Source organism: Planococcus citri, chromosome 1 (assembly GCF_950023065.1).
Source record: "Planococcus citri chromosome 1, ihPlaCitr1.1, whole genome shotgun sequence".
Classification (NCBI taxonomy): Eukaryota; Metazoa; Arthropoda; class Insecta; order Hemiptera; family Pseudococcidae; genus Planococcus; species Planococcus citri.
In genome coordinates, this window is record NC_088677.1 from 27,767,001 (window position 1) to 27,780,509 (window position 13,509).

General features: G+C 31.6%; 1 protein-coding gene across 2 annotated transcripts in view; it reads right to left on the minus strand.

Moving 5' to 3' along the window:
- DAT (Sodium-dependent dopamine transporter) overlaps positions 1–13,485 on the minus strand; it is a 45,662-nt gene extending 32,177 nt beyond the window's left edge. Inside the window, exons 1-2 of one of the 2 annotated variants that reach the window (XR_010556160.1) lie at positions 13,312–13,485; positions 7,977–8,184 (exon numbers count right to left, since the gene is read on the minus strand). Coding sequence is in view for 1 of the 2 variants with exons in the window: in XM_065343462.1 (XP_065199534.1) it covers positions 7,977–8,154 (178 nt within the window). In the remaining variant the exon portion in view is untranslated. The remainder of the gene's footprint in view (positions 1–7,976; positions 8,185–13,311) is intronic. The other variant, XM_065343462.1, reaches the window with a different exon arrangement.
- Between the last annotated feature and the right edge of the window lie 24 nt (positions 13,486–13,509).

The window sequence follows — 13,509 nt, forward strand, 5'->3', positions numbered from 1 at the left end:
ATTCGTTCGCGAACGAGTCACCTATACGAATCGATTCGTTCGCGAACGAGTCACTTGTACGAATCGATTCGTTCGCATCGATTCGTTCGCGAACGAGTCACTTATACGAATCGATTCGTTCGCGAACGAGTCATTTATACAAATCGATTCGTTCGCGAACGAGTCATTTATACAAATCGATTCGTTCGCGAACGAGTCATTTATATAAATCGATTCGTTCGCGAACGAGTCACTTATACGAATCGATTCGTTCGCGAACGAGTCACTTATACGAATCGATTCGTTCGCGAACGAGTCACTTATACGAATCGATTCGTTCGCGAACGAGTCATTTATACAAATCGATTCGTTCGCGAACGAGTCATTTATACGAATCAATTCGTTCGCGAATGAATGTTTAAAAAAAGTGGATCAATTCGTTCGTAAAAGATTTTTATTTTACGAAAAGTCGGTGTTCTCAGTTCTCACGCTAAATGCATGAGAGTTCTTTTAATTCGGATGATCTCTTGGTGTCTGCCATCACTTGTAAGTGTAATTTGTTCAATACATATTTTAAATGGGATAATGATACCGTGCTAAGAAGATGATATCTCAATTATCACATTTTGAAGAAAAAAAGTAAGAACTCCTACTAAGGCCTATTTCGAAAATTTCTAAACTTGACAAAAATGAACTTTGAGCTTTTCTAAATTGCCTAAACGGGACGATATGCAAGTAACTACTTAAGACTTCAGGACATCACTTTGAATTTTTTAATTTATTGAGCTCTCGTCGTCAGGGGAGTTGAAGAAGAGTTACCTATAAAAATCCAAAATTTTTATTCTGTCATTTTCGATGTAACTAATTCAGCTGTATTTGGCTATGATTTAAAAAAAAAAATGAAAAACACAGCCTACTCTACGGGTATCTGGTGAGTGGATGTCAAACCTTCAGATTTGGATACAACCAGGTACGACTTGAAAAAAACGTTGGATGGACAAGTTGCCTATCTTTAAAATTAAGGGGCAACCGAGCTTTGAAAAAAATTGAGAAAAATGAATTTTTGACCTTGGGAATGGGTTGTACCTACTTTGGGCAATAAACAACTTTTGTCATTATGAATTTTTGCCTGATTTTGAAATTGTAGAGACTAGAATTTTTTTCTTTTAAAATACATTTCTAGCCCCTTCAATTTCAAAGTTAGGCAAAAATTCATAATGACAAAATTTGTTTATTTTCCAAAGCACTGCCCATTCCCAATGTCAAAAAAATGTCAAAAATACGTTTTTCTCAATTTTTTATGCAAAGCTCGGTGGTTTCCCCTTAAATTTCAAAGATAGGCTGATAGGCAACTTGCCCATCTAATGTTTTTTTCAAGTCGTCCCCGAATATATCCAAATGAGGGGTTCCATGGAAAAGGGGCCTTCGTCATTTCTTTTCTTTACTGATTGTTTACATGTTCAAATAGACTTGAATGGTTTTCTTCAAGTAAATATTTTCCAATTCGTTTTTTTTTATGTAAGAACACTTCAATATCACTGAATGTATTGTGAAATTAATAAAAAAAATTTAAATAATTGATGTAAAATAAGTAATCTACTCTCAAATTCCCCTTCCCTTCCCTTTTTTTTTAAATTCCAAATTAAGTACATAGTTGTAAAAGATGCAAATTTATTGTATGCAATAAAGTCTGAATTCTTAAGCAAAAGGAGTACCCACAGGATTTTATTAGTTGAAAATCGACTTAGACTTCGAAACGGTATTTTTATTCGAGACACATGCCTTACCTTCTAATTCACTTAGCCTATTCACTCGATGAGTAAGTAAGTAAAGCTACCTGAGTACATTGGTTTATACTTTACTCTTTAAATAATTCTCAAATAAAAACTTGTATAAAACGAAAAAAGTAAAAACTTTGTTATCAGCAGGCTTTTATAATCTACGTATCTCATATCATATTAATGTTAGAGGTATGTATATCTTCATCATTAGGTATATTATTATAAGAGCAGAGTACTAGTTAAAAGCTAATTACTCCCGAGATCCTCATTGTTGCCTGGTTAAGTGTTCCACGCGCAATTTTCTGATAACTTTGTCGCGCTAAATGCCAATAATGCATATCGCTGTAGTGTAATTTATCGTTACAAAGGAATTTGATTAAAAGACACCGGGTGACGGCTTTTACAATGTTGGTGTTTAATGCAATTTGTAAGGCGGTAGGTACTACTACGAGTAGGTATTTACTGCTTGAGCAGAACGATTCGTTGCTTTGAAATTTCTATACGTTTCTCCATGAGCACTTAAATGTATTTTAACGAAATCTGTTTCGACGACGCTAATTTCAATGACATATCTACCGGTTAATTTAACCTTTCCTTTCTCCTTTTTTTTTGTCTTTTGATGAAAACGAATACGAGACTTTACTTATGATATTCCTCATCGAGAATGTTTGGAAGCTTTGGGTTGTTGGAAAATAAATATCTTACGAGAAGATTATGTGAGGGTAATTCTCAGTTCATGAAACAAAAAACAGTAGGTGAGAATCCCTTCTTAATTTTTAACCGATTCTTTTTTCATAAAGTGATCGAATTCTTCTTTTCGAACAGTCATGTCCTTTTTCCACTAGGTACCTCTTTTTTACAACACTGTCTTCTTCAAAACGGAAGTTAATTTTGAAAATTTGTGAAAATTACCCCACCAGACTCGTGAACGGATCGGGTAAAAAAAAAAAATCATTTAGCAAATAAGCTGGAAAAGCTCGAGAAATTGTCAAAGGTTAAATGACTGGAAGAAAGACTATTGTCAAAAGTAGATTTTCCCCCTCGAGAATCATTTCTTAGTACCTATAACTCGAAAGGTTACAGATTTTACGCGAAATTCTCATATTGTTCTTTACGTAATGGTGTGGATTTTTGGAGAAAATTTTTAAAATCGATTTCCGTCAGATTGAGACCAGAAATACCATTAGGACAAAGACGGATGCATTTTTGTTCGGCGTCCTAAAATGTAGACATAACTTTGGAGAAACATTTGATAGGGGTATTAAAAATAGGTAAGTAAAGGTAGGCACACGAATCAGGGTATTTTGTAAATCATTATATCTATACCTATAAATAATAGATAATTTGTGTGAAAAAATAAAATAAAATAAAATGAAACTTGTATAGCAATGTGGTATTGGAGGAAGGAGGAAAAAGATTTTCAAAAGAATGAGCTATGTACATTGTACGTGTATTCTGTAATAATTTTACAATAGGTAGGTATTTTATTCTATCTTCGAGTATGTGCACCTACATGTATACTACATTTTATCCTTTCGAAGAATTTCATTTACGAATTGGCTTCCCCTTCTTTTTTTTTCCTTTTTTCTTAACTTAATAATGTATTTGAGAGAGAAACAATTTAGCATTTTCTTATACGAACTATAGGACGAAGCTTAATTTTATCGTTGCGTTTAAATCCGGATTACATATTAGGAATAAGTAAGTGAACTTGTAGACAGATATTTTTTATTAACTTTTTATTACTTAAGTGACTATATCTTCGAGCAGCCTACATATACAGCTGTGATTTTTCTCGATTTGGTTATAGAGAAGGTAAGTTTATAAGTAATCATTACCTATGTGAAGTCTCATTGTTTAATCAAAAGAGTATCTTTTTCCAGATTCTAAATTGGAAGAAAAATTTTAGTTAATTAACAATTCATTACCTAACTAAATAAGAATGGAAACTGAAAACTCTTAGGAAAACTCATTTATAGGTCTCAGAATTATATTTTCATCGGTTTTGGGTTCGTATTTGGTATTTTTTGATTTTACGAACGTCACAAAATTTTCAAGAGGGAGCGAGGGAAAAAAAAGGGGGGAGGGGGTGAAAAAAATGAAAAAAAAATCAATCGAAAAAAATCAAAAGTTGCAAAGCATATCCAAAAATCAGTGATCCAGGAATAATCTCAGAAAAGAGGAGACTCAGGAATGCCATTTCTTTGACCTTGAAAAACCTTGCGTCACATCCAGTTGTCAAAATCGGCCTTATGAGGCTGATATGTAGCATGTACTTCTAGAAAATGCTCTCTATAGGTACTTAGATGTGCATTTTTAGAATTACATCCTTTTTTAAAACATGGTGTTTGATTTTTATGTTACCCCATACCGTAGAAGCCTCTTTGGAGTTTTTCGTAAAATGGTTCGTAGAAACGTACTTAGAAAATTCAAAAACTTGTTTCAATACCTCACATGATTTTTTTTGGAAATTTTGAAATTTCACTACCCTTTCTAGAAGCCCCTTTGAAGTTTTGAGTAAAATGGTCCCCAGAAATGTATTTAGAAGGTTTGAAAACATGCATTTTGATACCTCACATGATTTGTTTGGAAATTTTGAATTTCACCACCCTCTCTAGAAGCCTCATTGAAGTTTTGAATAAAATGGTTCCCAGAAACGTATTCAGAAGGTTCGAAAACATACATTTTGATACGTCACATCATTTTTTTTGAAAATTTTGAAATTTTTCTCCCCCCTCCGGAAGCCTTATTGAAGTTTTGAGTAAAATGGTTCCCAGAAACGTATTCAGAAGGTTCGAAAACATACATTTTGCTATGTCACATCATTTTTTTTTGAAAATTTTGAAATTTCGCTCCCCTCTCCAAAAGCCCCATTGAAGTTTTGAGTAAAATGGTCCCCAGAAATGTATTCAGAAGGTTCGAAAACATAAATTTTGCTATGTCACATCATTTTTTTGAAAATTTTGGAATTTCGCTCCCTCTCTAGAAGCTTTTTCAAGGTTTAGAGCCAAAATGGCTCAAAAAATGAATTCAGCACCTTTGAAAACCCCCATACTGTGAATTTCAGAATTTTGTCCAGATAGAAATTCTCAGGGACCGTGTGCCATAGTTTTACCCTTAATTTTAGCTAAATTTTGAAGAAAAAAAAACAATTGGTATAATCATCCAAAGAATGAATTTGAATTAGGTAAACTTTTTTGAAAGAAGGTCCCTTGCCCCTCAATAAGTCTCGAATTTGATTTCAGGCATGTTGAAGTTGGTCGAAGTTTTTCAAGTTTTTTTTTTTTTTTTTTTGGCAAGAAATGAAACGAGAGATGACGAAAGTTCTTAACATAAATACCTACCTCGAGATGGAAAAAAATTATGCTGAAAATCAGTTTGATATTCTATTTTATTTTTGTAAACATGAATCGGTTTTCTATTTTTGATTACATGCAATAAATTAACGATTTTTTACGGATTCTCTTACTTGCTGATGAAATATTCCAAAGTGACAGAAATCTTTTCAGATCGAATAAAGAAAGCATAAATACACCATCAATATCAAACGAAATTTTTATAATTAAAACGGACCAATTCTTATGAAAAAATCAGAAATTGATAAAATTGATGTATGAGAGAAGAAAATTTGGTGTGTGCTCTATTTTTGATTTTTCAAATTAGTTGGTGAAAGTTTTGAATCCTGAAATGAAATTGAAAAAAAAAGTTTTGGAACCTTCTCCAGATTCTTTGATTTTTTAGAAAATAGATAGTCAAAAAAAATGCTAAAATTAAATTCAGAATTTTTACAAGAGAAGAAAATTCAAAAAAATCAACCGTCAATGAAATCTACGCCAAATATCAGCGTTCTATCTCGATTTGATCTGACTTTTTGATGGAAATCTGCAGGGTTTTAAAAACGTTTAAAAATTCACCATAATTTTAACATGAATCACGCGGCACCTGAAATTTGGCCTGGTGGTGTTTCATCTTGCCCTAAAAAATGTGGTGTTGGTTGTGATACCTTTTTGGGGGGAAGATGGGGGGGGGAGAAAAATGTCTCCTAGAGGAGAAAATTCAGAGCTTTTTCATCAAAACTTCTAAGAAAAGAAAAAATAATTTTTCTATAAACATCTTATAAAATTAATTTTCAAACATTTTCAAATGAAATGTATTCTTGGGCTAAACAAAAAGTTACCTTCAAAAGGGGATGAGTAGGGGTAAAAATTTGACACAAAACCATTTGATGATAAAGTTTTTTTTTGTTTTTTTTTTAGGCAAAGCGTATTTTTTGAAATCATTTCATGTTCTTGCACCAAGTAATTTTTGAAAAGCTTTTTCTTTTTTTAGCACTTTTTGCACAAAACAAGATTTCAATTTAAGGTAGGTAATACATACCTACTTAATCTAGAAAGAGTGTCTGATGGTGAAACCAGGAGAGAGCAAAGGAAGAATTTCGACCGATCAAGAGAATGTTTAACAAGCACTAATCTCTTCGAACTTGCTAAAAATAATTTGGACTGTTTTTATGACATTTTTTGAAAATTTAGCACCTACTTCCAAAATATGACTGAAGGCTTCCAAAAGGTTTGAAACCGCCTTCATTCGACTTAACATGTTGAAATAGGAGAATAAAGACCGAAAAATTTTAGCTTTCCCACTTTATTGGGTAAAATTTTGTGGAAAGTTCATCCATCAGAAATCTCCTGGAGGCTCCAGAATTACTCAAAACGGCATGAAACAGTTTCCAATCGATTTGGTGGGCCGAAAATATGTTGTACACCGAATTTCAACTTTCTGGATCAGTTTGCTAAGATTTTGATTTTTTTACACATTTTTAGACTTTTGATTTTCAAAAATCGAAAAATGTACTTTGAAACTTGAAATTTTAGCTGATGATGTATTTTTATACATGTTCTTTCGATTAAGTTTTATTCGATTCAAATATTTTTCCGCCCTTTGGAATACTTATCTGTTATCTCGTAAGAAGGTTGCCCTATTCCTTTTGTCAATTCCTTTTTTTCAAATTGTTTGAAAATTTTATGTACCTACTTCTAGAAAACCTGTTTCTTTCAATAGGTTTTTTCAATGCAACTTATCCTATTTAAAAATACGTTTTCAACAGCCGCATTCTCTTTCAAATTTTTCAAAAAAAAATATGCAAAATTACACTACATACCTACTTTTATCAGAAAAGGACAAAGAAAGTAACTTTATTATCACAGTTCACAGAACCTATTTCCTGGAGGGCCCGAGAAATGATGTGTTTGTGATAAAATAACAAACCGACAAATTTTCGAAATTCATCAACAAACTTTGATTTTAATCTTTCAATAAAATAAACAATTGACCAAAAAATCCTGTTCAAATTATTCTTCTATACAAGTCGTTTTTCAAGGAGAGGAGTCAGAATGGCATTTTTTCTCTGAGTCTACATATTTCGGCTCAAGAAAACTATACACCTCATTTGACCATAAAAAGGTAGGTATACAGCTTCTTATAGGACCAAGCTACTTTGGATTAAATGAATCCTGAATCGTCATCTTACCAAACCGAATGAAAAGAATACCATATAGAGGCACATTAGTTAAGTATTAGGTTAGGTATCATACAATTATTACACATAAAAGAGCCACGCGCCACACATAAATAAGTATGCGAGGTTAATCTTCGAACCAGGGTACTTTTTCCCCTTATTAGATTCTGCTTTTTTTCTTATTAAATGCCTATCCAAACATACCTACAAAAATTTTGCCTATTGAGGTAAAGTAAGTACCTACTCAGTAACTAAATTTTGATCATTTTAAACGCCGATAAACCTTTCATACGAAAGTGTAAACTGTAAACATACAAGTAAGTAGGTATACTATAAGTATATCCGAACAATGGAGCAATTTTATTGGATTTTTTTCTTTTTTTATTTGGCCTTTATATAATTATAACTTGTCCGATGTGATTAATTAAACCGAATGGTGATTAGAAACCGTGACGGGAACACAAACTCTCCATAATAATAACGCAACAGAGTACACGGCTTGTCCTACAATGATGGATATAGATGAAAAAAAGTACACCTTTTCAAGTCATTTTTTGAAGAGTGTCCTTTTATAAAGCTCATACAATTCGACGACGAGAAATAAACGAGAACGCGCAGAACTTACTGAAAAAAGCTGTAAAAATATATGAGTAGGTACGCGCGAATACTTACAGGGGTAAGTTTAAAATATAGGTACGTACCTCCGCCATTTTTGTAACATAAATATGGAAACCTCCAAACATTCGATAGATCTACCGCGAATCCAATCACCGACAGCAGGAAGTCCACTTTGCCTGACCATGCTTCTCGAGGGTCTTTGTCGACCAGTGTCAATTGCAACGTTCTGCCTCGAGGACTACTCATCGGTATGTTTTCCATTTCGGTTAATTTTCACCTCGGTTCAAGTCCCTGTTTATCGAAAATGAAAAAAAAAAAATAAACTATTGAATTGGCAAAATTGTTGCAAAGTTTTGCCATTGTTCGCGAGGTAGAGGTACCTCTGCGTACATAACCAATACCTATTCAATTAAAGTACCTAAACAGTGTACTTAGATGATATCTTATGGAAAACTTTAACTGCGGGTATTCGATTCAAACGTCGTCGTGTCTGGTAGGGTTGCATAAAATTGATTCAATTTTACACATTATTCGTATTTCGAAAAAAAAAACTAAAAAAAAACGTTCACGTCATTCGAGCATATTCGAGTGATATCAATAATAATTACGTCATGTGCAGAAAAACTCATTAACCTTGTGAAATGCTACACAATGTTTTCCTGTTGCTTATTCTATTGTGCGACATTTTTTCCTGCTTTTATTTTAGCTTTTGGTTAATTTATACCGAAGATACTTGTTGCTGCTGAGTTTATATATACGCGAGACTCTCGATGGGAAATTTTTTCATCTGCATTCGATAAACGCACTGAAAGCTCGCTGTTTCATAAGTAGAATTACGTTAGGGCTACGGCTACGTAGAGTAGGTAAGGTATTACAGTCAGACCTATTCTGAATTCTGAAATAGACTTTATGACAATTTGATTTTTTTTCCTCTCTCTAATGCAACGTTTTTTTTTTCACCAAACATGAAAATAAACTTAGATACGTTTCCATCGTCGAAGCGGAAAGAATATAACATGCACTTTGCCACCGTAAGCATATTTCATCGTGCGTAAAAAATGCTGTTTGAGGTGAAGAACAAAACCGAGCGATATGACAAAAATCACATTTTGAATTTCACTTGTCATTTTAATGCGTCACTCGAATTCGATAGATAGATGTATAATATGCATTCGATATTACGATGAGTAGGTATGTTGTAATGTATTCGTTAGCTATATGCTTAAACCAATTTTGTATCTTTATTTTAAAATGTACTCGTATGTAGGTAAAGGAAATCGGATTGACATGACTATATTATTATGTGATGTTGAAAGCCAAAGCGTAGTTGAGTATTGTGAGAAGATTTATCTAGTGTTTTTTTTCGTATTTACTTTACTCAAGTACATACCTAGTATAGATGCTACCAATTACTCGCCTTTCGGGGGGAGGGGAAGGGGAGGAGGGAGGAGGGGTGTCAGGAACAAAAGTGCTCAATAAAATAGAATTTTAAAAAAATGATAGTTTTAAACAAAAAATTTGTTTGGTTATACATTTTAGAAATTTCTCAAGACAAGTTTTCTATGCCTGAAAATTTTCGATAATTTGAATATTGCAAAAGTAGGTATATTAGAACTCAAATTAGCCTAAAAGAACCGCGAGTAACAGTTTTTGAAATTTTATAAATTAAAAAGATGAAAAAACACTATTTTTGGGATTTTTTAGGCTTTAACGTTTTGAAAAATTGAAACAAAAGTTTCCTGGAAATTTTCATGCTTGAAGAGAGAAGCAAATTGAGTCAAAAGAAGTAAAGGCAAAAGTTTTTGAAAATTCAAAATTTAAAACAACAATGCTTGAGTATTTTTTTGATCTATAAGAAGTGAATTTTTCTGCCATCAACATTGTTTGAAAGTTTGAATAAATATTAATTATCCAACTTGATAAATAAAAAACTCGAAGATGAAATCTTTTGAAAAGTCATAATCAACTTTTTTTGGTATTCAAAGGTAGGTAACAAAAATGTTGACGAATTTCATTCAATTTTACTCTCCACTCACCCCCCCCCCCCTCCCCCGTTGAGAGAGAGGAAGAGATTGATTGTATTTCGACAACACTTCTGCAGAGAACTGCAAAATAGAATGGAATGCTGGATATAGAAAACATTTTAAAAATACCTTAAATCAATATTTGAACTCAGCACTTGAAAATTAGGAACACTTATGCCATTTAATTATGGAATTTTGATCATAATTAGGGGCTTTTAAGCTCCCAGGAATTGCAAAAAGGGTAAAAAAGTGTCTTCATCTTTTATAATACTTACTTAAATTACCTTTTTATTCTCCCATAAGCAGATTCGTTTTAAATTTAACCAAACTCAAAACATGAGCCTTAATAGGCTTGAATTTATGAAAATTACGAGACCTACTCCAACTCCCTAAAGGTAGTGAGGTAAGAGTTATGAGGGTTATCTCACATGGTCGTTACAAAATTTGAAAAAAAAACAATCTTTTCGATACGTCTATTTCAAAAACTAAACTTTCAATGTTACCAAAATATATATATTTTAAAATAAATAAATAATCAAAATTATCCACTTGGGCAAAATCGAATCAAAAATTATAAAAAGAACAATCAATATCTAATAATAAAGTTGGAAGAAACAGAATAAAATTTTTTTTGAATTACTTAATTTGTCTCGAGAAATTTAAAAAGTCAAACTATAGAAATGGTTCAAATTAGCTAAGTATAAGGTATAAGTATCACATAACTTGGTCTTCGTAATAAATTACCTACCTACTTCTTTAAGCAATGTTGAATTGTTGACCCAACAAAAATAAATCCAACTACATATTTCTAAAATGACTACTTTTTTTTTTTTACAAAATTCTAAATCAGATTCAAAAAAATTACTTGGTAAATGTTTGGATGAAATTCACAGACATGATTGACTTTTGGATCTTCGATCTCCGATCTTTAAATCTCTGACTTGGAGAAAAATTGTTGCTCAAATTAATTTTGATATTTTTTTGCAAGATTTAAATAAATTTAAAAAATGTGATCTCGATGAAAGTTCTAGATTGGCTTGAAATTATAACACAGGTTCATATCATATCAGTTAAAGAGAGACCGATATTTTCATATTTTTATTTTTTAAAAAGTATCTAGTATTTATAGTATTCTACTTGATTGAAACTGAAATTTTTGATTACTTAGGTACCAATTTGTTTTGAAACATACTAATATTTTTCCCAAAAATTCAACTTTTTATGAAATTGAATCAAAAACTGCAACAAAAATTTGGTATTGTTATTTCATCCTCAAAAGGACAACTGAAATACACATCCTCCCTACAAAAAGAATCATTTCTGCACCAAAAATTCTCGAAGTTCAAAAAATTTCAAAAAAATCATCCCACAAGTTGATAAACTGCAGATTCAATGTCATTTTAGAACGACAGCTTGAACTATTTGTTCTTTAAATTTGATTTTGTAACATTACAAAAAAACTATAATAAGTACTTATGTGCACCAAAAATACAAAAGAAAAAAAACTTGAAAAAAATATGTAAGGAAGAAGCAGTAGCAACTGTGATGTATTCTTGAATCCCCTTGAATTATCTTGGTGGCTGAAAGGGTGACCTTGATAGAAAAAGAGACGGGGAGGGTATGGAAGATGACAAATATGTAGATATGCTTTTATTCGAGAACGAATGCAAAGAATAAAAAAGAAAAATGAGTCATCTCTGAGAATACTTGAAAAATAAAAATTGAAATGAAAAAAATCCATTAAAAAATTACTCAAAAAATATCAAATTTTGCTGAAAAATTTTCAAAAATAATTCTCTTCATTTCACCTCTATGTATGAATTCAATCAGAAGCAGTGATATTTTATTCTAATTACAACAAAATTGTTAATTGTAGTCTCATCAGTCCAGTTGAAAAAAATTAATTATCAAATTTCCTGTTTACTTGTTCCTAGGTATATTGTAAAGGTTAGACAACTACTCCTACATTAGTCGAAGAATATTGCTTGTGTTGGCGATGGAAGGATTCCTGTTAAGCTGATAAAGTAGAGTAAAAAATGACTAAAAAATGATAAGAAACTGGAAAATATTTAAATTGGCGTTTGATAACATTCGCAAATTCAATTATTACAAGCACGAGCTAAGTAATTTTGTCTATCGTGCCTAATACCTTTTACTTGACGAATATCACATACGAGCAAAGATATAGAGATCTCACAATCATTTGCTAATTTCCATAGATAAATGATCTCTTTCAATAGGTGCGCGCCAAAGCTTCGGAAAATCTCACTGTTATCTTACCCTGTCTACTTATTTCTTATTCATTTACGTAGGCCTATCCATTCGAATGTGATATTTTATCAAATTCTTTCATAAATACCCTGCAGATCATTTAGGTATTCGTTTATCAATCACTATAGGTACTGAGGAGTAAGTATACACATAGATACAAAAGTCACATTGTTATCAGCATTGTAAAAATGCTTGCTGATATTCGCAGTTGGACACCTTTTTTGTTTTGAAACTCATTAATTCTATATACCTATGTAGAAATAAATAAAAGTCAGGAAGTATTTCGATCTTGTTTATTTTTTGTTTTTGGCGGACTAATCAAATAGTGGTACCTTTTTACCAAGACAGTTACCATCTGTGTTTCAACTTTTGTTCTAAAGTAAAATATAACCAACAAGTTTTTTAGTATTTTTCCGCTAACATTAAATGCTAAAGACAAACTACAGAGTATTTAGTTCAACTGAGCTGGAAAATCGTACATTTTTCAAGTATCTACATGGAATAGGTAGATGAAGTCTGTACCCCAATCAAGTTTCTGAATTTTGGTGCCTAAATAAATATCCTACATTACTCGTAGGTATATGTACCTCATTTCGAAGAAATTTCAGTATGCTTGATGATTTAAACATTAACTTTAAGAAATGAAGTTGAAGTATATTTTAATATTTAATGTACTGAACAAGTTTTTAATTTATGCTTATTGGGTTTTAAATGGAGTTTTTTCAAATTATTCAAAGCATTATCATAAATTCAAAAATATTATTCTAAATTATTTCTTTGATTTAAAAAAAAAAAAAAAACAATGTTTAATTTCTAATAGTAGTTATTGTGTCATTAAATTATAAATTTTAAAAAAATGAAAAATAATTTTCCATTTAATTCATTCAATTAGGTATATCGTTTAAACTGATTCTGAGCTAATAATTTTTATTCAAGATATCAAATCCTATTCAAGTAGGTATCCTTATCTCATTTACTAAAATCACATCGAGTGCATTAAAAACTGCACAATTTTTCGAACATGCATCTTCATTATGTAACCTACGCGTTTCTATTTCTGGCGAATAATTCTATTAAAAATTTTTAAAAAAAATAAAAACATAAAATGCAACTATAATATTACCTCAATAAAAATGAAAATTTGCTGAGGTACGCGTACACCGATGTATGATCGAATGCCATTGGACGTTCATCGAGAAAATTGCACGGTTTAACCGAAGGTACTCCGTAATATCCGCAAGATTCAGGTACTTCAATGATGATAATATACAGAAATAATACTTCATCGGTAATGTTTCAATTTCAGATGGGGAGCACAGGA